We start from the raw sequence: 23,116 nt of genomic DNA, 5'->3' as shown, positions 1-23,116 counted from the left end.
GCCTGGGTAAACAGGAATGCTTTTAAATTTACCCTGAATATCAGCAAAGTGGAAGACGGATACACCTCACAAACGGGAAACTGCCACTGAAAACGCCCCATCACCGGCCACTGCCAACTGGGCAACCCCTGTGGTAGTACCACAGCAAAGCCTTACCTGCCAATTGTAGGTTCCAAGAAGGTGCTCTTTGGGGTATTTAGGACTTAGGCTAGTACTAAGTCCCTGAATTTGGCCTGGTACCTCACTGGCAACCAGTGCAGTGCTTTCAGGAATAGTGACACATGGCCCCATTGGGCTGCCCCACTTAACTAGCCTAGCAGTTGCATCCTGCACTAGCTGAAGTCGCCAAACCATCTTCGAGAGCAGCCCCACAAACAGTGCATTACAGTAGTCCAGACAGGATTGCGGCATTCCTCTCCCAGTGGTATTTCCGTGCTGGTTGCTGAGAAAGAGATATGGACCCAGTGGCGTCAGTGGGTGGGGTGGGGTGTCATAGGCTAGACTGCAGACTAGATCCAGCCCATGGGCCAGCGACTTTCCATCTCTGATCTAGGGGAATGTTTCTCACTACCAGGTATTAGGTTGACATGCCTGAAGTTGCCCATTCACATACATCACACAGTGAGGGCCTGATTGTGTTCCATCTAGTGCTCATAATAAAGTGAGTGGACTTGAACACCACAGTGTTTGACATCTAATTTCAACTTGGAGTTAAGTGCATGAATTATTGTGGTTTATAAGGTTCGGCTCAGACAAGTGTCAGGCTAGCTTCCCATTTGATGATTAATTTTACTGTAGGGTTTATGAAGTCTATTGCTACAATAATCCCTTCTTCAGCTCATTTAATTGCCATTGCTCCACATCTCAAGTGTCATGGGATTATTATTTTTTACATCTATAGAAAGATCAGGTGTGCATGGATGATATGTCACATACTTATTCTGCTCTTCACTTGTTCTTTCGTCTAGAAACCTGCCAACATGTCTGACAACGAAGAAGTGTAAGTAGAAGCATATCAATATTACCATTGGTTTTAAAGGGCATTCTGGGGGGGGGCAGAGAGAGATTTTCTGGTAGTATGAAACAACTGGCCACCACAGGTACAAAGTCAATGACCTGTTCCAAAATCAATGAGGAGAAGCAACACCTAATTTTACTTTTATTCATTTATTCATATTCATTCATTCATTCATTTATTTATGAATGAATGAATGAATGAATGAATTCATATGACCTAGGGCCAAATCCACAACCCTAAATAGCCAGTGCTATTTGCTGCTTGCACAGATCATGGTCAGAATGTAACTTCTTAACTGTTTAGTTTGGAATTAAGGTGAAGAAAATGAGGAGGTTAGTGGTGAAATACCCAGGAAACAGAGCACATATTATGTATTTATTATATATTTTAAAAATCCAGGTTGTTCTGCACCACACAGGCCTGGTTTGCACTCAACACTAATTCAAACTATGGTTTAGCTTGAATGAGGAAGTGTGCTGGTGCACAGAGAGCATATTGTGGCTGCTTTGCTCACCTGCTGTTGCCATACTATCTGGAGCGAAACCATGGTTTAGTTTAGCAAAGTTTAGCCTGGGGTTGCGATTTGTAACTGAGGTTTGTTCTTATTAACAGCCATTGTTTGTTTGTGGAGACCAAACCACAAACCTTGGTTCGGATATAATGCCAAGCCAAATCTTGACTTCGTTCCTTGTGTGGCTTTGTGGCAGCAGTACAAACAGGGAAGGAGTAAAGTAGCCACAATGTTTTCCTTGTGTGCAAGCATGCTTCCCCAGTCATGCTGAGCCATGGTTTGGTTTGTGTCATGTGCAAGTGAAGCCATGATCACAGAGCAGTTTCCAACCTGATATAATATAATAACATGCAGCATTAAATGACATTAGTATGCATTAATTAATAAAACCAATCATTGATAAAGCGGTGCAGAAATACCTGCAGCCTCAGACAACTTTAACTAATTTAATCCAAACATGCAGGATAAAATAAAAAAAAGGTTCTATAGTACATCCCCAGGGGACTTAGATTTGTCATTGGTAAAAACACTGAAAGATGATAAGGTGATAGTTTAGTGGAGCTGAAGCTAGAATGCTTCATAGAGAAAGCTTACTACGAAATTTAGTTTTCAAGGGAGTCTTGAAGTCATGATGGAGTGTCTTGACAAACAGAGAGAGGGATGCAGTGCTCACATGCATAAAACTTCCAGCCTCCAGCCAGACTAGTGATGCTCTACCTTTTTTTTTATTCTGACAATGACTTGGAGCTGAAAGATGATAGCACAAATAAGGGAGGATCTATGAATTATACTTACAAGCAGCAAGTACATCACATGATAGCTATGATTTAGTCTGCAATACTGTGCACATTCACCAGACTGTGAGCCCATTGAACACATAGGATTGCTCTGTTCATTAATTTGAATACGGTCTCATCTTCTGTGTTTCCTTTTCTGTCTTTCTTTTGTAACAGGGAGCAAGTAGAGGGTGAGTATGGACAGCTTTTCTTAATTGCATATCAGCGTTGTAAAGTGTCTAATTTTTTTATATACCTTTCCAATGCATATTAGGGTTTTTTTTTAAAGCATCTTAGTTTTTTAAAAATGTACTCAGCATATATATAAATATTCAGAAGCCAGAATCCTAAGAGGATATCTGTTTCTATTATTCTTGTGATGGTTTCATACTGTGAAAGTCTCGTAACTCAAGTCATTCTTTTCTTCATACCAAATTCCACCCCTTTGCCATCTGTAATCCATCATACACAAGCATTCTGAGTTCTGGCTGACCATGAGCATAGGATCATGGTATCTCATTTTATAAAATTCTGACCAGTGTTGACCTTGCTTACATGGTCAATGCCCATTTCACATGGTTGGATTTCCTGTTCACTCAAATCATATCTATCTTCTCTCCTCCACCTCCTATTTTTGATTTCTTGCCATGCAGCTGCTGCCATCTGTTGGTGACGGATTTGACAATCACAGAGCCCATAAATATGTGTCTTTTTGTAGCTTATTCATTTCAAGATTATCTTATTGCTGCTTGTTACCCTGTGGAATTTTGAAAGTCATTAGCAAGGATGGCCTAAAAATGAACGAAATTGTTATCTTTATTAAATGAAAAACGAAACACAAAACGTGTTTGCAGACTGTCTCCAACCTATGCATTTTGAAAGATGCCTTTTGCCTTTTAAAGATAACACAATTGTAGACTGGGGAACAAGTACTATGTAACTTTGTATCCCGTGTCCATTTCCATTGTGCAAGATTACATATCCAAACATATCAGCTGTTTCAAAATATATGAACTTGTGCATTGTAGTTCATTACTGTTCTCTGTATTTGTTCACGCTCTCAGAATATGTTCCATGTCAGAAAGCATCGTACTATCAGTGCAGACTTTTGTTGTCTTGCAGTCGCATGTGGAAGTGAATTTTCTCCGCAGGGTGCTTGGCCATGTGTATGAAGCATATCTTCTTTTTGGACTGAAGACAGATGACTCTCTTTTTAAATAGTCTTTCCTCAAGCTGATGCCATTTAAAAGGAAGCTGACTCACAAAACTGTAAAGCTGGAATGGAACTGAAGATCACACAGCTGCAGATAAATATTTCAGCCTTTTGAGGCAGCATCTTCTGGGAACAATTTAAGCATAGCATCTGTGGTCAAGAGGAGAGTGTTTGACCTGTCCTTGTTTTTGTCTGAAAAAATTGGCTTCTCCAATCTCCCCAACCTCTCCTGGTGATGCTCCAAGATCAGAAACAACCCTGCCAGGAGAAAAATTAGCTGAGTAGAAGCAGTTGTTGGGGGCAGGGGGGAAGCATGGAGTGGGAAGAAGAGTCATCCATTTTTCCTCCCATACATGTGGCACTTTAAATTACCCCACACCCCACTTTGTAGGATCTTGGCATGACCTGTACATGGGCTGGGCTGCCGTTATGTCTAGTTCTTCCCTAAATTGCACTTAGAAGCTGGTTTGATCTTCCCCGAGGATGACTTTCACAGCAGCAGCATGTCATATGACCACCTGGTGGAGACCTCTTTAAAGTGGGTTGGCACATCAGCAACATAACAGGATGGTGCCAGCTTGCTGTACAAGATTTGCCTGGCTCCCACCATGAGGTTTCTAGTGCCTGAGACTGCTGAAAGATGCCACTGTGAATATTTGGTAGGGGCTGATCTACAAGGTGAGCCAATGCAAGAAATGCTGGCCACTGCATGGAGCACTTCCAAGGTGGAGGTAGTTTTGTGAGCAGCCTCCACATTGTGGCTGTGTCATGTGGAATTGCTCCAAAAGCAAAAGGCAGCATTTTGTGCATTGCTCACTCATTCCACTACCAAACGTGAGCAGGGCTGCTGAATAGTATATTCCATATTGGAAGTGTGCATTGGATATGAAATACGTTCAGTAAAATAAATCCAGATTGTTACAACAGTAACCCTAAATATCTTGATTCAAAACCTTTCACTGATTTTAGTAGCCTCTAGTTATACATTAATGAAGCAGGAACATTTAATGGAGGGAATTGCATTGTTGTTTCATTAACTACTGAGGCTTATCGACCAATACCATAGCTATAAACAGAATCAGGGGGGGGAAATTATGGTTGTAATTCACTCTTAGATTGAAGTACAACCCTCTCTAGCATTTACTTCTTGGTATTAAATTAGTGGATTCTGAAGCTACCATTCCACCTACAAGAGATCACTGGAGTGAATTGGAGGAGGCAGCGAGCTACCTATGACCACTTGTGTGAACTGCACAACAGTATCCTATAGAAATCATTTGGAGGGAAGAATTACTCCCGCTGAAAGTTCATTTATGCAATATGCCCTTCCTTTACAGAAATGCAATGGAATCTCAATCAAATTTTTACATCGGGACATGCTACTAGAACAATATAATTACATCGGGACATGCTATTAGAACAATATAATTTACTCATGCCAACTCAGTTGAAAACTCTTATTCTTGAAAGGAAACAATGGCCAGTTCATTATTTTTTGTACTTGATTAGCTCCAGACTTTTGACTGAGAAGAACCATGGAAATAGGTTTGGGTGTTTTGTTTTGTTTTGGCTTTTTATAAATAAAGGGTGTTTTTATTTTCAGTGAGTTTTTATCTTTTGTGTCGGTCCTTGTGGTCCATGTATTGCAATTGCTATGCTTTTTTGTTGATTCTGTTGCTTTTCTCGTTTTCTTTTTCTTTCTTTCTTTTATCTCAATACAGAGGAATACGAAGAAGAAGGTAACCAAAACCTGGAATGTGCCTTCTCTCTCCTGGATGATCCCTTGATCTTCAGCTCTTTAGCTGCCTGTCATTCACCCATCTCTTTGTTATTGTCTGCTAAAGATGATCTGAAATGCTAGATGAATAACCAGCCCAGTGACTTTAGAATTAAAACTGGAGGCCATTTCACAAGGCCAAAGGGGAGATCTTGACAGCCACCAGATTAAATGCATATTACACAGCTAGCCTTTAACCCAAGCAATTATATGATTGCTCAGTTGTGCATCTTGCTGTATTCACATTCTGGCCCCCATAATTAGATTTGAATTTGTGGTGGCAGAAACTCCCATTATAATATTTAAGTCCCCAAACAAACTGTCATTAGCACAACAAGTTAAATGTGCAGGTTGATAATATAAAATTGGGAAATGTACATCATCTTTAGCTGACTAAAGGTTTGACAAGTTACAGTAGTGTATATTGATACAGGCACGTTTTGAAGATGGAGTGGAGAAGATTCCCTTCCACACAGTTCCATCAGTGCTGAACTTATTGTTTGTACTGTAGACTCTTGGCAGTGATTCAGAAAAGCTTACATGATCAAATTGTTGAGTGAGACCACACATTATATAGCCTTTTAGGTACTGCTACTTGGATGTGAAAGTGCTAATACGTTTTTCTAGTGCAAGAGTCTTCTTTGTTTTGCTGTACTCCATATCAGGATACCCCTCAAATATTTTGAAACAGGCTACTTTGGACTCAGCTACATTGGCAAAGAAAAAGTGCCTTATATGCGTTGCTTATCCCTTATAACACTGTGACACCAGATAGCGCTGTGGAGTTCCATTTTTGCCAACTCGATTTCTCACACAGTTTACAACGCATTTAACTGAAACGCTTCTTTGATGTGTCTAGATCCAGCCTTACAATCCCTTGGCATTTGATGATAAAACTTTGTTGTTGTTTTTTTATAAGGAATTTATTAGGTTTTACAAAATAACAAAAAAATAACAGAAAAAACAATACAAACAAATACAAAGTAAAAAACAGAAAAAGAGCATAAAAACACAATAATTATCAAATGCCTTAATCTTATGCTATATCTTCTTTAGGGGGGGACCTCCCCCGTCCTCTCTTCAGCGTTCAGTTCTAATTTACTTTAGTAACTTTGTAACTATTTATTAATCATTCACCTTAACTCTTCAAATTCAATATATCATCTTATCTTATCTCAATAAAAATAATTATATATTCAAAACATTAATTACATTAGTTGCAAACAACCATATCTTACTTTCTTATTTACTATTCTACTTTAACATTAACTAGCTATCACCTATTATCTTTCTCTGATTTCACTTCAAAAAACCAATTTTTCACGATGTTTCAAATAGTCCTTAAATTTCTTCCAGTCTTCTTCCACCTTCTCCTCCCTCTGGTCCCGGATCTTCGCGGTCAGTTCTGCGAGTTCCATAAAATTGATGATAAAACTTTGTTCTTGGGTTATAAAGAGAGAGAGAGAAACCATTTTGGAAGAATATTGATTTTGTGGTTGTTGTTCAGTGATATATAAAGGATTTGTTTTATTTTAAAGCATTTCTAAACTGCTTAATATTTAAACTCTAAGCGGTGTACAAACATAAAAAGAGCAGAGCAATTGAATAAAACTGAACTCTAGTAACACCAGGGACCAGTTGTGTGGATCAGGGAAACCGTGGGCAAGCAGAAATGCCTTTACAATATGCATTTCTTCTCCCACCAGGAAACAGAGGCCTGCCCCATAGGGCTGGATTGTGTGTGTTAGTCAGACCTTCTGGGCTAGCCTGCTCTCCCATGTACCGCAGTCATTCCCTTCCTATATGCATGTGATACCGTGGATAGCCTGGTTCAGTTGTTAACACTTTTAGTAGTACCAGAAGAGAATGCTGGGATTGGAGCAGGAATGCAACAGTGTTTAAAATGCAGTGCGGTGTAGCCCTTGAGGCTCTGGATATACTAATATGTCTGGTGTTGGAATAATAATAATAAAAAAAGACTATGGAGCAACCGACTCCAACACAGAAACTCCATAAAATCACAATTGGAGGCTCAATGCTAAATGTATTATTCTTAGCTCCTGAGTACGATGCTGCTGAGAAGAAGTTCATTTCCTTATTGTAACAACAGCTTTTAAGCCAGTATCCCAATTGAAGAGCAAAGAAAAAACAGTGCTTTGCTTAGGGTTATTGTGAGTGAAGGTCCTTTTCAAACTCCATCTTCAGCCACTTGTCAAACCTAACAAAGAAATAGTCTAGGGTGCTAACCTAATACAGGCAGCTTCTTCTGGGAAAAATGAATTTCCTTTTCCTTTTCTTCCTCCCTTCCTTCTTCCTCCTTCTTTTCCTATCTTCCTTCCTTTCTGCTGGACAGGGGGGAAACCCCACATTGATTTCCGTGTGTGATTGCTAGGCTTGGCGTTTCTCTTCTCTTTAAACTGCATGCTCCCTCCCCGCTCTCCTGAATTATGTCTTTCTGGTTTCTGAATTGACCATCTTTGTTTGATCTGTAACTGTCTTCTTCTGGTTGCTTCCTGTTTTGTACATTCTCTTTTTTTCTAACCACTTATTTCTCCAGCAGTAGTTCACAAAAAGAGTTTTTAAAGGGTTTGGGCCGCTATCTTAACGCTATTATCTTGTTTGTCTTTGCCTCTTGTTCCCATGATGTCTCCTATCAGAGGAAGCACAAGAAGAAGGTATGTGTGTGTGTGTGTATGTATGTATGTGTGTGTGTGATGTTGCCCTTTGGATTTCTCTCTCTTCCTTTTCAGAAGAGTGGCTTGTCTGCACAAAGGAATCCTAGGGTGCCAGAAGAAAAAGAATGAGAGAAAAGAGAATATTAACTCCAAAGGCTAGATCCCATGGCATTAATGTGTATGCATGGGGGAGTTGATGAAACTGAGTTGAAGTTGCAGTCTTCATGACAACTCAGTTTTGAATCCCCTATACACTAAAAGAAGTGTTATTTGTTTGTCGTGGTAAATAACAGAATTGGTTGCAATTTTTTCAAACTTCTATTATTATTATTATTATTTTCAGAATAAGACTCTGTCATAGCATCCCTCTTTGGAGAAATATAGTCATTTTGGGTTCATTTTCTCCACAAATTGCAGGATTTGAAATGTGACATATTATATAAACAACCTCTGTCTAACGGAATATGGGATTTTAGGATTCAACTCAACTCTGATCTATATGCATGCTTTAAAAACAAACAAAGAAAGCCAAAAACTGCCCATGTTCTTACTATCCAAGTAACATTTCAAATCACTGCTCAATGTGTTGTGTCCATTCAATGTGTATGTGATTCATTGTTCCCTGCTTGACTTGCAATATTGTTATTTCTAACTTTACCCCTACAACCTCACGTTCTTCACACAGTTTGGGTGGGCTCATTTCATTTTTATTGTTTAACTCTTTTTCTTTTCTTTCTCTCGCTGTTTCCTTCTCTTTTTTCTATTCTTCCACCAGAAGAAGCTCAGGAAGAAGGTATGTGTTGAGGCATCTCAATTCTGACCATTTAAATGGAAGTTGGAGCACTGCATTTCTTAAGGCTGTGGAAGGGAAGGTGTGATTATAGTACTGTACTGTCCTTGCTAATTGAATGCAAAAGGGCACTGACTATAGGCACGGACTATACCTAAATAGACCCTTTGAAAAACGTACAGCCACTGACACGCCCTAAGCCATCTGATTTTCTGTTGACTTCAGCTGAATTACCTATGGCATAAGAGACTGGATAGTTGGAATGAATGGGATATTATATAGGTGGCTAAGACTTTCATTCCACAGCCCTGCCTTGGAGCAAGCAACTATATCCTTGGGGTGTGTGTTGCTGCTACTGGTAATTCCAATATAATGGCTTCTTTCCCACCCTCACAGAGAAATTAAGGCAGAAGAATACAATTGGGAAAACATTGCATTGGAATTCAAAATCCACACCTGCTTTTCTTTCTGGCACAACAGCTTCCATATATGCTTACTGGGTGAAAATATGTAGTCAAAAATCAACTCTTAGAAGTTGGCATTGTTATTAGTATTAGTATTAATAAGGCAAGATTTAGGATTAGCTGCTTGATGAAAGCCCTGCATGAGCCTTCAGCAAAATGCAGCCCGAACATTGAACTCATGAATATGAACTCATACAGATGACCAAATTACCCTGGCATGAGATTACTTGCCTGGGGCAGCTTCCTTCCTTCAATAAAGGAAGACTTTACCACACTTCTGTGCAGATATGAGGGTAAAAATGTGGTGAAATTGACAAACGCTCTACCCTAATCTACAGAACTCACTGTTGAATTTGCCCTGCTGTGTTTCTTAATATCATCCTATACTTGTGTAAGATACTTTCTGTCTGCTTGAGTACATATACACCTTTAATTCAGCTCCAAAGCTTTAGTTTGGCTCTTTAAAGAAAAGTAAGGAACGGTTATCTGCTTTTAATGCCCTCTTGAGACTTGATGTCTGCAGCCATGATTCAATTCAGGATTTAGTGGAATAGAGAGTAAATTTGTTTCTGCGCTCCTGCTTCTTCCTGAATTGACAGTGCATTGCATTGGCCTCAGGCTGATCCATCCATTACCCAGAAGTCTGTGCTGCAGTCCCATGCTGAAGAATTCATACAATAGACAAGCATGGCAAGATGTGAATGCATATTCCCGACATGTGCCTGCCTGTTGGCAACAGCAACACTGGCACTAGCCTGCCTCACATAGTTCCACAACAGGTTTTTGAGCACTGGTTCTTCATGGCCTTCTTCTTCCTGCCCTGTTTAAATGGCTGGAAAGGGTCAGAAGCAACCTAAACTTTGTGCTGTTTTGGCCCTGTAAGCATATTCAGGGCTTAACCACATGTGGTGCTAACAATGTGATTAGCAATAAAATTGAGAAACCGTATTGCCTCCTATTAGTGAATGAAACCAGTGCGTCTACTATCTGCTTGCGAGGCTCAAGGGAGAAATATGCACATGACATCAGCTCTGTTTCTGGCTGGGAGAATAGGCAGGTAGCTTTCCTTGTTGGGGATACAAAGGAGCCGACTGGAAATCCAGTTGTGCCAATTTTGCTTGCCATACTGATGCCACTACAGTCCTCCATGGCATCTGCAAGGACAAAGCGTGTGGTGAGAGAGAGCGGCACAGGCCGAGGCACACTTTGATTGTGGGGCTGGATGGTCTCTGTGAGTTTGTTCCTGATGTAGATGTGCCCCAGAAGGAAAGGAACAGCTTCATAAACAAAGCCATCGGCGATTCTTGGCTTACAATTCATTTGCAGAGTCTGAACTCTTTACATTTCCTCCTCTGCATTTGCATGAGCTGCATTTGTCTATGTGCATTTTACCATCCCTGTCTTAACTGCATTAATTTGCTTTCCTATAATGAGCTGACTTACTTATCAACACTGTCTTGAATTACTTTAAGCCTCTTGTAATTGTGTTGTCCTTTTTCTAATATTCTTGTTTTCTATTGCCTTAATCTTGTTCCATGATACTTCCCACCTGGTGAAGTTCATGAACCAGGTATGTGACTTGACTTCTAATTCTTCTCCTTCCATCTCATATCAGTGTGTGCAAGAATATGAAAGTGATGGAAGAGAACAGGAGAGCAACACATTACCTTAATATCTATGTTGGTTTCCCCGGAGACAATCTCTCTTTCCCTCTATCTCATTTTCATTAACAAATGGTGATATTTATTGTGGATTAGAAGAGTGAAACCTTGTCATATAGGACAGACACTCAGCATACATGATCTAGGGCAGGGGTTAGCAAACTTTTTCAGCAGGGGGCTGGTCCACTGTCCCTCAGACCTTGTGGGGGGCTGGACTACGGTATATATATATATATATTTGGGGGGGTGAACAAATTCCTATGAACGAATAACCCAGAGATGCATTTTAAATAAAAGCACACATTTTACTCATGTAAAAACACGCTGATTCCCGGACCATCTGCGGGCCGGATTGAGAAGGCGATTGGGCCGGATCCGGCCCGCGGGCCTTAGTATGCCTACCCATGACCTAGGGTTTATCTATTGACTGCAGTGCTCTTGTGGATATAAGCCAACTGAGACTCTGCTAAGAATGCAATGAAGTACAGGATTCTTAGCTGCACAACACTTTAGACATTCCCAGGGAAATACCTTTATATAATATTTGGTTAGTGTACCCATCTCTATGATCCAAGCATTCCCCTAATTGCTAGCCTTCCTTCATATTTCTATAGCACTACCTTTTGCATTTCCCTACACATGTTCCAAAAGACTGGGAAAATTAAAATGCCCTCTTTAGTCCACTTTCTTTTCATTCCCTGGATAAGCTGCAGGATATAAGTTTGCTCACACTGTCCACCAATAGCTGATGGACTTTGGTGGAACCCTTCATAGACAACTAGAAGCAGGTCTGAGGTCATTTGGGGAGGGAAGCGGGGAGGTAGGAGGCTGAGAGAATCATCACAGGAGCTGCTGAAGCCCCTTCAAAGTACAAAGGGGCAGGCTATCTTGTCCTCTTCTCCTGCAACTTGGCCCAGCACTTCCACATGCTTGCCTCTCTAAAACAAAGGTGAGAATTTATGTAAAGTCCAGTACAGATAACACAAGTAATACATCCTTTAAAAAATGGCATAGTTTATCTGATTCGTAAGGGCTTCGGTTTTCTGAAGCACTTGTCAAAATAAAATAAAATAATTGCTCTTCCACAGGCGAAGTTCACAACAGACATGAATCTTCTGTGCGTTATGAATAGTGCATTTTGGTTTTTTTAATAATTGGAAAACCATGTCATGTTTATTAAATTGTGAGCCTGCAGGCAGGGATCTGCTTGTTTTATAACTGTACAATGGGTAGTATAGTATAGATACTTTTGTAAATATTAAATATGAAATAGCGGTATGTTGTTTTTACACCTAACAATCGCAGGTGTACTATGGTTAGATTCAAACATGCACACAGACACAACAGCCATGGTCCATATCAGAAGGATATATAGCTTTTAGGAAGTGCTGCTTCCTATGCTACTTTTTTGAAATGGAGAAATGTGATCCATGCTCAGAAAAGCAACATGTGTAGTGATCCTGAATTCTATATATGCAGACAATATGTGCATATTTCATATTCCACATTTGCAAATCACCATAGGGTGATATCCAACTAAGCCATGTTCAGAGCAGACCCATTAAAAACAATGGCTTAAGTGCATAGATTTCATTCGGTCTGTTCTGTGCATGACTTAGCTGGCTATCATCCCTATGTATTTAAGAAAAGTACAAATAGACTCCAAAGGTTTCTATTCACATTTGTAAATCAACTTAGGCTGCAATCCTATACCTACTTACCTGTGAGTAAGCTCAGTTGAACTCAATGGGACATACTTCTGAGTAAACATGTATAGGACTGCACTGTTTAACTAACATTATACAAGAGACACCATGTTAATTTGCCTGTCTCTCCACCTCTTTTCCTTCTTTTCCCATTCATGTTTGTCTCCTTTTTTATTTTAAACAGGTTATTAATTTGTGTTCCACTTTAATCCCCTTTAATCAATTACTTATTTCAACCTTGACTTGCAAGAGTCAAAGGTTGCAGTCACCCTGTATTTATTACTTGTCTTGTCTTCCTTTTTCTCTAATGGCACGCCCCACCTCACGAAGTCCATGAACCAGGTATGTGACATGACTTCTGAATTCCACTGATTATCTGAAAGGGTGTTGTGTACAGGAATTCAAAGGTGGAGCAAGGAAACAGGAGATAACAGTTTCAATAACTCTTAACACTTGCTTGATTTTAATTTCTTTTCCTGCAACCTTCTTGATTTGAAAATAATGCATTTCCCCATCATTCACATGTAAGTATCTGGGGGAAAGAAAACATTTGCAGGTGCTTGAAATAGAAAAGGTAGCAAAGACATTGGGTTTTCTTAAATGGGCAGCTACTGGGGGAACTAGGCAGAATCAGGGAAGACCTGAGTCCTCTTCATGCATTATAATGGGCACAGGTAGAGGGGGGAGCAGGATCCCACCCACTGTCTTTCCTTCAATACAACACACAGCTAACTTAAGTCCCATTGATTTAATCTAAGTCTGGATCCAACCTATTGGCCATTTCATAAGTCATGCTGAAAGTGCTCCTCCCTCAACACGTTTTCATTGTAGTGCGTGAAGAAAGCTAGAGACTAAAGAGTTCCTTTTAAATGGCTTCAGTTTATTAAACAGTAATGGCTTTGTGTAGACAAGAGCAACTATGGATAAGCTGCTGTATTCATGAGTGAATATTCTTTGTAAAAGGGCATGGTTGCAAAGATCCATTTTTTGGTTTTGGAATTCTGCATGTATAGCTTCGTTCTCCCCAGAGACGCAGATGGAATCAGAGTTGGTTTCCATCTTTGGGAGTGGAATGGAAGCCACTGATGTGCAAAGAACCTAACCACACGACAGATCAAATTTATTCTTGTAACAAGAATAGATTTAAATCAAACCTTTGCTAGATAACCATGGGACTTCCTTGCTTACTCATATTCTTGCACGCCTAGGTACTAAAATGTTACAATGAAGATCATAGCAACCCTGAAATTGACCGTGCAACTTTTTCTTATTATTCAAAATATGAAAGCTTACCGTGGTGCAAATTGCCATGAACAAAGCATGCAGATGCAAATTTTGGACCATACATGTGGTTCTAAAATGGGCTGACGAGACTATCTACCCAGAAACAGAAATAAGTGTGCTCATTTCTGGTTTTGTGGAGATGATTCCATGCAAGCTCTTTAGAACTGCTGCACTCCAGATGAATGGAATGATACTTGCATTTATTCTGGATCAGCCAAGATAACATTTTTGTAAAGCCTAACAGTGAACTCCTCTTGGCCCGGGCTATGCTGACAAGTGAATGACAAAACATGTGGCATTTTTCTATGTGCCTGTTTATCTGGTATTTGCCATTCACCTTCATTGACTCCCCATTGGGCTGCTTTCATGTGATTTTTTCAATGTTATTAATTTTCTTTCCCTCTACTCCTCTCCCCCTCCCCCACTCCTCTCGAAGCTCATAGAAGCGCCCAAAGACCTTGTAATAACATGTTCCTCTTGTTTCCGTTCTCTTGCTGTCCGTTACATCTTGTTCCATGACACTTCTCCCCTGATGAAGTTCATGAGCCAGGTATGCAACACGACTCCCACATTCTCATGTTGATTCTGATATGTTCACAGAATGTACATAATGTGTTTGAATGGGATGTTGGAAGAGAAGAAACAAGATAAACAAGATTAACAAACTGTCACTTACAGACTAGTGGGTTGTTTCTTGAATGTTCCACACTTACACCAGCAATAACCTAGTTTTTCCCTCCCTCCCCACATTCCTACAGCTTCCTTCAGTGCCTCTTCTGCACTAGATGTTTATATTTAACCAGTGTTCTTCTATTCCCTTTCACCCATTCCTTGATCACCTGATGAAGCTCAAGAGTGCTTACATGCGTATTCTTTCTTCCTTTATTCTCTCCTTCCCATCACTGCTTGCTTCCACCTTGACACCTCCGGCAGAAGTCCAAGAAGGTATGTGCTTTCCACTTAAGGAACTGTTTGTCTTCCTTTTCTTTTCTAGGGTGGTGCAGAATAGCGTTTGAAGATTTGCAGCGCAATCTGATGCATGTTTAGTTGGAAGTAAGGGCGCTGTCAGATGGTTGCAATTTTTCGGTGGCACAACCGCACAAATTCAGGCTGCACAACTGTAGTTGATTGGAAGGTCTTGCGCAATGAACACGCTTCTCCAAAAGATCAGATTTTTGGCTATGAGCAAAGGGACAGGAAAATGCACTCTCCTTCTTTGGAGGTCTTTAAGCGGAGGCTTGACAGCCATCTGTCAGGAATGCTTTGATGGTGTTTCCTGCTTGGCAGGGGGTTGGACTGGATGGCCCTTGTGGTCTCTTCCAACTCTATGATTCTATGATTCTAAGTGTGGGATGACACTTGCTTTGATGTAAGGTCATCTCATCTGCCTGGCAACAAATTCTACGGGAATGATGGTTAAATAGCCAGCATTGTCTAATCTCCCTACAAACAGATCAGGATGAATGTTCAATAAACATACAGTATTGCCTGGAAGTCCACTTCATCATACTGATTTCAGTGGCCCTTACTCCTAGGGAAAGTGTGCATAGGATTGCAACCTTAGGTTTCATGTAGTGAGGAAGGATGGGCAAATTCCTTGCATAGGAGTTTTCTTCGCAGATTTTCATAGGAGGTTCCAGATATTCACACACACTTTCAATTCCATCTACCTCACAGGTTTGTCGCAAATATAAAACATAGATTGCCTTGAACAGCCTTTGAGGAAAGGTGGGATGTACTGTACATGGAATTCAATACAAAATGGAAAGTTTTCATTGATAAATCTTTACAATATGAAAAGGGGCCTTAGAAGTTCTAACTGAAGAGTGCCACTCTAGTTTTTTGAAAGAGAATTTCGCCTGCTGTGCCTTAATACTAGAGGATATTATGCTTCTGAAAGGCATCCTTACTTTCAGAGGGTTAATATATTATGCCTTTGCATTATGGGATGGTGAAGTTTTAGAGGCCAGAAGGATCATGTTGAAGTTTCCACTAACTCATTTATTTGTTGGATGACATTAGAAGAAGAAGAGTTTGGATTTGATATACCGCTTAAACACTACCCGGTGGAGTCTCAAAGCGGCTAACATTCTCCTTTCCCTTCCTCCCCCACAACAAACACTCTGTGAGGTGAATGGGGCTGAGAGACTTCAAAGAAGTGTGACTAGCCCAAGGTCACCCATCAGCTGCATGTGGAGGAGCGGAGACGCAAACCCGGTTCACCAGATTACGAGTCTACCGCTCTTAACCACTACACCACACTGGCATTAGTCATCAGGGCTGGTTATAGACTGAATGCTGCCCCAGCCAAAGAGTGGCCTTGGCCTCCACCTTCTGTTTATTCAGCTTTTGAACACCTAACTTAAGATATCACTTGCAGCAGTGCTTTTTTTCTGGGGGGGGGGACGCAGGGGGACGCATACCCCTAAACATTTTGTGAATCTAAGTTTGGCCTTATTGAGGGGCAGTATTTCAATATAAGTAGGAAATTGAGAGTACCTCTAAACATTTTTTTTTTTTAGAAAAAAGAGCACTGATTTGCAGCCTATTTCATAGCCTTAATGCACAGTTTGCATATAGGATCTGTATCTTTGGCATATAAATTGACAAATTCAAACATTAGGATCTGTAAATATGAACTGTATATATTTTTTCTTTCAGCTACTGAACACATTTATTTAATGCATTTCTACCCCATCTTACAGGCTGCAGTACCCTTGCACAAAAACCACAACAAAACTATGAAATACATTTTCAAAAATCAGTAAAAGTTAAAATTTCCCAAAGCAGCAAATTAGCCAGCCACAGACCTCTCATTGTTGTTGTTGTTCAGTCGTTCAGTCGTGTCCGACTCTTCGTGACCCCATGGACCAGAGCACGCCAGGCACGCCTATCCTTCACTGCCTCCCGCAGTTTGGCCAAACTCATGTTAGTAGCTTCGAGAATACTGTCCAACCATCTCATCCTCTGTCGTCCCCTTCTCCTTGTGCCCTCAATCTTTCCCAACATCAGGGTCTTTTCTAAGGAGTCTTCTCTTCTCATGAGGTGGCCAAAGTACTGGAGCCTCAACTTCAGGATCTGTCCTTCTAGTGAGCACTCAGGGCCGATTTCCTTGAGAATGGATAGGTTTGATCTTCTTGCAGTCCATGGGACTCTCAAGAGTCTCCTCCAGCACCATAATTCAAAAGCATCAATTCTTCGGCGATCAGCCTTCTTGATGGTCCAGCTCTCACTTCCGTACATTACTACTGGAAAAACCATAGCTTTAACTATACGGACCTTTGTCGGCAAGGTGATGTCTTTGCTTTTTAAGATGCTGTCTAGGTTTGTCATTGCTTTTCTCCCAAGAAGCAGGCGTCTTCTAATTTCGTGACTGCTGTCACCATCTGCAGTGATCATGGAACCCAAGAAAGTGAAATCTCTCACTGCCTCCATTTCTTCCCCTTCTATTTGCCAGGAGGTGATGGGACCAGTGGCCATGATCTTAGTTTTTTTGATGTTGAGCTTCAGACCATATTTTGCGCTTTCCTCTTTCACCCTCATTAAAAGGTTCTTCAATCCCTCCTCACTTTCTGCCATCAAGGTTGTATCATCAGCATATCTGAGGTTGTTGATATTTTTTCCGGCAATCTTAATTCCGGTTTGGGATTCATCCAGCCCAGCCTTTCGCATGATGAATTCTGCATATAAGTTAAATAAGCAGGGGGACAATATACAGCCTTGTCGTACTCCTTTCCCAATTTTGAACCAATCAGTTATTCCACATCCAGTTCTAACTGTAGCTTCTTGTCCCACATACAGATTTCTCAGGAGATGGATGAGGTGATCAGGCACTCCCATTTCTTTAAGAACTTGCCATAGTTTGCTGTGGTCGACACAGTCAAATGCTTTTGCGTAGTCAATGAAGCAGAAGTAGATGTTTTTCTGGAACTCTCTAGCTTTCTCCATAATCCAGCGCATGTTTGCAATTTGGTCTCTGGTTCCTCTGCCCCTTCGAAATCCAGCTTGCACTTCTGGGAGTTCTCGGTCCACGTACTGCTTAAGCCTGCCTTGTAGAATTTTAAGCATAACCTTGCTAGCGTGTGAAATGAGTGCAATTGTGCGGTAGTTAGAGCATTCTTTGGCACTGCCCTTCTTTGGGATTGGGATGTAAACTGATCTTCTCCAATCCTCTGGCCACTGCTGAGTTTTCCAAACTTGTTGGCATATTGAGTGTAGCACCTTAACAGCATCATCTTTTAGGATTTTAAATAGTTCAGCTGGAATATCATCACTTCCACTGGCCTTGTTGTTAGCAAGGCTTTCTAAGGCCCATTTGACTTCACTCTCCAGGATGTCTGGCTCAAGGTCAGCAACCACACTACCTGGGGTGTATGAGACCTCTATATCTTTCTGGTATAGTTCCTCTGTGTATTCTTGCCACCTCTTCTTGATGTCTTCTGCTTCTGTTAGGTCCTTTCCACTTTTGTCCTTAATTGTGGTAATCTTTGTACGAAATGTTCCTTTCATATCTCCAATTTTCTTGAACAGATCTCTGGTTTTTCCCATTCTGTTATTTTCCTCTATTTCTTTGCATTGTTCATTTAGAAAGGCCCTCTTGTCTCTCCTTGCTATTCTTTGGAAATCTGCATTCAATTTCCTGTATCTTTCACTATCTCCCTCGCATTTTGCTTGCCTTCTCTCCCCCGCTATTTTTAAGGCCTCATTGGACAGCCACTTTGCTTTCTTGCATTTCTTTTTCATTGGGATGGTTTTCGTTGCTGCCTCCTGTATAATGTTACGAGCCTCCATCCACAGTTCTTCAGGCACTCTATCCACCAAATCTAAGTCCTTAAACCTGTTTTTCACTTCAACTGTGTATTCATAAGGAATTTGATTTAGATTGTATCTTACTGGCCCAGTGGTTTTTCCTACTTTCTTCAGTTTAAGCTGGAATTTTGCTATAAGAAGCTGATGATCAGAGCCACAGTCAGCTCCAGGTCTTGTTTTTGCTGAGTGTATAGAGCTTCTCCATCTTTGGCTGCAGAGAATATAATCAATCTGATTTCGATGTTGCCCATCTGGTGATGTCCATGTGTAGAGTCGTCTCTTGTGTTGTTGGAAAAGAGTGTTTGTGATGACCAGCTTGTTCTCTTGACAGAACTCTATTAGCCTTTGCCCTGCTTCATTTTGAACTCCAAGGCTAAACTTGCCAGTTGTTCCTTTTATCTCTTGACTCCCTACTTTAGCATTCCAATCCCCTATAATGAGAAGAACATCCTTCTTTGGTGTCATTTCTATAAGGTGTTGTAAGTCTTCATAGAATTGGTCAATTTCAGTTTCTTCAGCACTGGAAGTTGGTGCATAAACTTGGATTACTGTGATGTTAAAAGGACTGCCTTGGATTCGTATCGAGATCAATCTATCATTTTTGAAATTGCATCCCAGTACAGCTTTCGCCACTCTTTTGTTGACTATGAGAGCCACTCCATTTCTTTTACGGGATTCCTGCCCGCAGTAGTAGATATGATAGTCATCTGAACTGAATTCGCCCATTCCCGTCCATTTTAGTTCACTGATGCCTAGGATGTCAATGTTTATTCTTGCCATCTCATTTTTGACCACATCCAGCTTACCAAGGTTCATGGTTCTTACATTCCAGGTTCCTATGCAATACTTTTCTTTACAGCATTGGACTTTCCTTTCGCTTCCAGGCATATCCGCAACCAAGCGTCCTTTCGGCTTTGGCCCAGCCGCTTCATCAGCTCTGGATCTACTTGTACTTGTCCTCCACTCTTCCCCAGTAGCATGTTGGACGCCTTCCGACCTGAGGGGCTCATCTTCCAGCATCATAACTTTTATATGCCTGTTGTCTTTGTCCATGGAGTTTTCTTGGCAGGGATACTGGAGTGGGTTGCCAGTTCCTCCTCCAGGTGGATCACGTTTGGTCCAAACTCTCCACTATGACCTGTCCATCTTGGGTGGCCCTGCACGGCATAGCTCATAGCTTCCCTGAGTAATTCAAGCCCCTTCGCCACGACAAGGCAGTGATCCATGAACGGGGACCTCTCATTACTTTGTATGATTGCCACTCAAATCCATTTCTGGAAGTTATATACTCAACTTCCAGAATGTTACAGGAATACCTGGAGCCCTGCACTCCTTAAATGTGACGCCCCAGGTTGCTTGTCCTAAATAAACCCTGTTAGTTATTGTATTTCAGAAGTATACTAAGGAGTCTAAAGCATGAGGACTAGGATCTCAAGATACAGGCAACAGGGCAACCCATTTGGCAATTTTTATCTATTCTATGACAAGCTAACTACCACAATAACTATTACTGTAGGCAGACCTATATACAGTACTTGGGATCCTTGTGGTTGAAGACAAGCCCTTTGCCATATATTGCCAGCTTAACAAATACCCAGTTTCCACAGTCATGAACAAAATCAAGAGGTACATCTCAAGGTACACTGGTAGGACTTCCCATATATGGTTTGTGGGCTGTATTCAACCTGGTGGGCCATTGGGTTGTAATCCACCACCAGACATTTTTGCAGCTTTGATGTTGGTCTTTGACTTGAGACACAACATCACAGTTGGTGACCGAGCCAACATTCCATTATTCTGTCCTATTAGAAAGATGTCACAGGGCAAGATCTTGTAAAATAGCTTTCCTGCTACCATGTAATCAGTCTTCGCTATTTTGAGGTGGATCCAGTCCATGAATAGACAGAAAGTTGGAAGTGTTTCATATCTGGGATAGCTCTGTCGATAGAGAATGACACTCTTAATCTCAGGGTTGTGGGTTTGAGCCCCATGTTGGGCAATATATATATATATATCTAGGGATGATGTTGATGTTGATGATAATTATTATTTATATGCTGCCCATCTGACTGGGTTGCACATCTGAAAGACTGTCTCCTGCCCTACAGACCCTCTTTGATGTTAAGATTGGAAGGAAGGGCTTTCTTGGTCATTCCACAACCTTCCAGATTTTGGGATGTTGCAGTGGCCTGGGAGAAGACATTCTCTGTGGTGATCCCTAAAGCTGTGGAATCCCCTTCCCACAGAAGTGTGCCTGACACCTTCAGTATATTGTTTTTTGCTGTATGATGGAGATGTCATCATCATCATCATCATTATAAAATCAAGCTGTTCCCTGCTCCAAGGACCTCACAGTTTACACAGTAAACATGGCATCTGTCCACCCATGAGGCCGCACAGGACTGCTTGGGTGGAGAAAAATATGTCTTGTATATATGACCTGGCCCTCAGAAATTGACATTTTTTGACAGTCCTATCGCCTATTTCAGTCATAGGACACAATGTATTGCTCTTCTTTGTTTCAACTGCACAGGAAGAACAAATGATTTTTAGAAAACGGAAAGTGGGAAGGGGATAGACAAAGAAGGGTGTTGTGGAAAATAGGAGGAGGAAAATTCGAGCACCTTGACCCAGTTCCTTTTTTTCCTTTGCTTTTCATCTGCAGCTGGAGCCGAAGGAGAATATTGTGATGGTATTTTGGTGACATTTGGAGATCCGCACACTGTCTTTTCTAACACCTTCCCCCCCCTTCCCGCCTTTCTGCTTCTAATCTTCCTGTAAAACCAGGAACTGGGCCAAATCATCACAGTTGCAAATGTACAACCTTTCATGCCTCCGGACTGTTAGAGATAAAAGCCATCAGCAACCCTTCCTCTTCCCCCAATCTGTTGTCATTCCCAACAGAAGTAAAATAGCATTGAAGTCCAAACAACGCAAGACATGTCTTTAGAGCGGTCCCTTTGCATATACTGTGCAGGTTTCTAAAAAGAAAATCAATAGCATCTGGTGGCAGATGGACAATTTTCAGGATTGCAGTAGATGAGGAGGGGAATTTAATCCTTTCCTCTCCTGCTGTGGTCCTTAGAAAAAAAATTCCTCTTCTGAAGGGATTTACTTTGGGAGGAAATCCCCCACAGTTTGCCCCCCCCTTCAGACCATTAATGGGTTCTTCTCATAGTGATTTGGGGTTTTAGAGTAGAGACCAATAAGGACCTTGGGATAGAACAACAACATTCCTTACTGATGTGTTTTGATCCTTTCTAGATTTCAGATTCTGAAGGGAGAGTGTAAACTGTTTTTTTTTACATGAGATTACTTCAATTCCCTTTCCCCTTTTAAAATCTCATGCTTACTTTCCAGCTTTCTTTCTCTTTATTTTCAAGCAAAGCGCTGAAGGACTCTTTTCTTTTGGCAGGATCATTTTAGGGATTTATGCCTTGTATCTCTTGTGTGTAAGAATCAGAACAATCAAAACCTCAGATAAAGTAAGGGGCAATTGAAGAAAGGGTTTTGCCATGATGATTGGGTTTGTTTGTTTGTTTGATCCAGTTCCTTAAAAGAAGAAGAAGAAATGCTATCTTGAAGATACAACAGTAACCTTGAGACTAGTCTCTGTGCATACACTACATCTTGTTTTGTCATGTGTTTTCTGTTAATTAAAAAGAGAGAAAGTAGAATAGACTTTTTGTTTTTTTGTTTTACTCTTATCCTGAAAGTACAGAAATGTTACTTTTTATTCCAGGATCAGAAAACTAACCTTTTTTAAAACTACATGTTCATGGAATTATTCCTGTATAATCAACAGGTGCTCAGACCTATGGGGTGATATTCCACTTTAGCCATACTCAGGGAAGAGTGGACTTAAGAAACTAAAGTCCATTGATTTCAGTAGGTCTTCTCTGAGTTTGGCTTAGTTGGATATCACGTGGGGTGGTTATATTGGCCAACAGCACATGTATTTCAAGGCCAGTTTTGAGGAACAGATGAACAATAAAAATGATATGAATGGGGGGAGGGGGTTTAAAATAAAATAAAAATAAAAATATGTGATGACATTCTTGTAATCTGTTCTGATATGGTAAAATAGGAGTATATATATATATATATATATATATATATATATATATATATATAATCAATCATGTACAAGGAAGGAATGAGGAACCATTGGCCCTCCAGATGTTTTTGGATCCCAATTCCAATTAGCTGCAGTCAGCTTGGATAGCGGTCAGGAATGATGGGAGTAATAGTCTAGCAAGATCTGGAAGGTCACAAGTTCCCCACTTCTGATGTAAGGGGGTTGAGGCAAACAGAACTTAGTGGATCTCTGAATAACATCCATGAAATAATGTTTGGTGTGATTTGTATTCTGTTCCCTAGGTTTTAAAAAAGCTATTTCAGATCAAAAAGCTCACTGCTTACCACATGAGAA

At 40.7% G+C, this 23,116-nt stretch overlaps 1 protein-coding gene across 50 annotated transcripts in view; it reads left to right on the top strand.

Moving 5' to 3' along the window:
- TNNT3 (troponin T3, fast skeletal type) overlaps positions 1-23,116 on the top strand; it is a 51,904-nt gene that overhangs the window by 10,936 nt on the left and 17,852 nt on the right. Inside the window, exons 2-10 of one of the 50 annotated variants that reach the window (XM_033154492.1) lie at positions 969-1,000; positions 2,483-2,496; positions 5,240-5,257; positions 7,953-7,970; positions 8,746-8,763; positions 10,783-10,794; positions 12,922-12,933; positions 14,414-14,425; positions 14,809-14,820. In XM_033154492.1, coding sequence (XP_033010383.1) covers positions 981-1,000; positions 2,483-2,496; positions 5,240-5,257; positions 7,953-7,970; positions 8,746-8,763; positions 10,783-10,794; positions 12,922-12,933; positions 14,414-14,425; positions 14,809-14,820 — 136 coding nt within the window. In that variant the 5' untranslated portion in view covers positions 969-980. The remainder of the gene's footprint in view (positions 1-968; positions 1,001-2,482; positions 2,497-5,239; positions 5,258-7,952; positions 7,971-8,745; positions 8,764-10,782; positions 10,795-12,921; positions 12,934-14,413; positions 14,426-14,808; positions 14,821-23,116) is intronic. The other 49 variants (XM_033154563.1, XM_033154572.1, XM_033154556.1 and 46 more) reach the window with 49 other exon arrangements.

The sequence above is a fragment of the Lacerta agilis genome, chromosome 1 (assembly GCF_009819535.1).
Source record: "Lacerta agilis isolate rLacAgi1 chromosome 1, rLacAgi1.pri, whole genome shotgun sequence".
NCBI lineage: Eukaryota > Metazoa > Chordata > Lepidosauria > Squamata > Lacertidae > Lacerta > Lacerta agilis.
The sequence above is the reverse complement of the archived record's forward strand: the minus strand, read 5'-3'. Positions and strand labels throughout refer to the sequence as shown.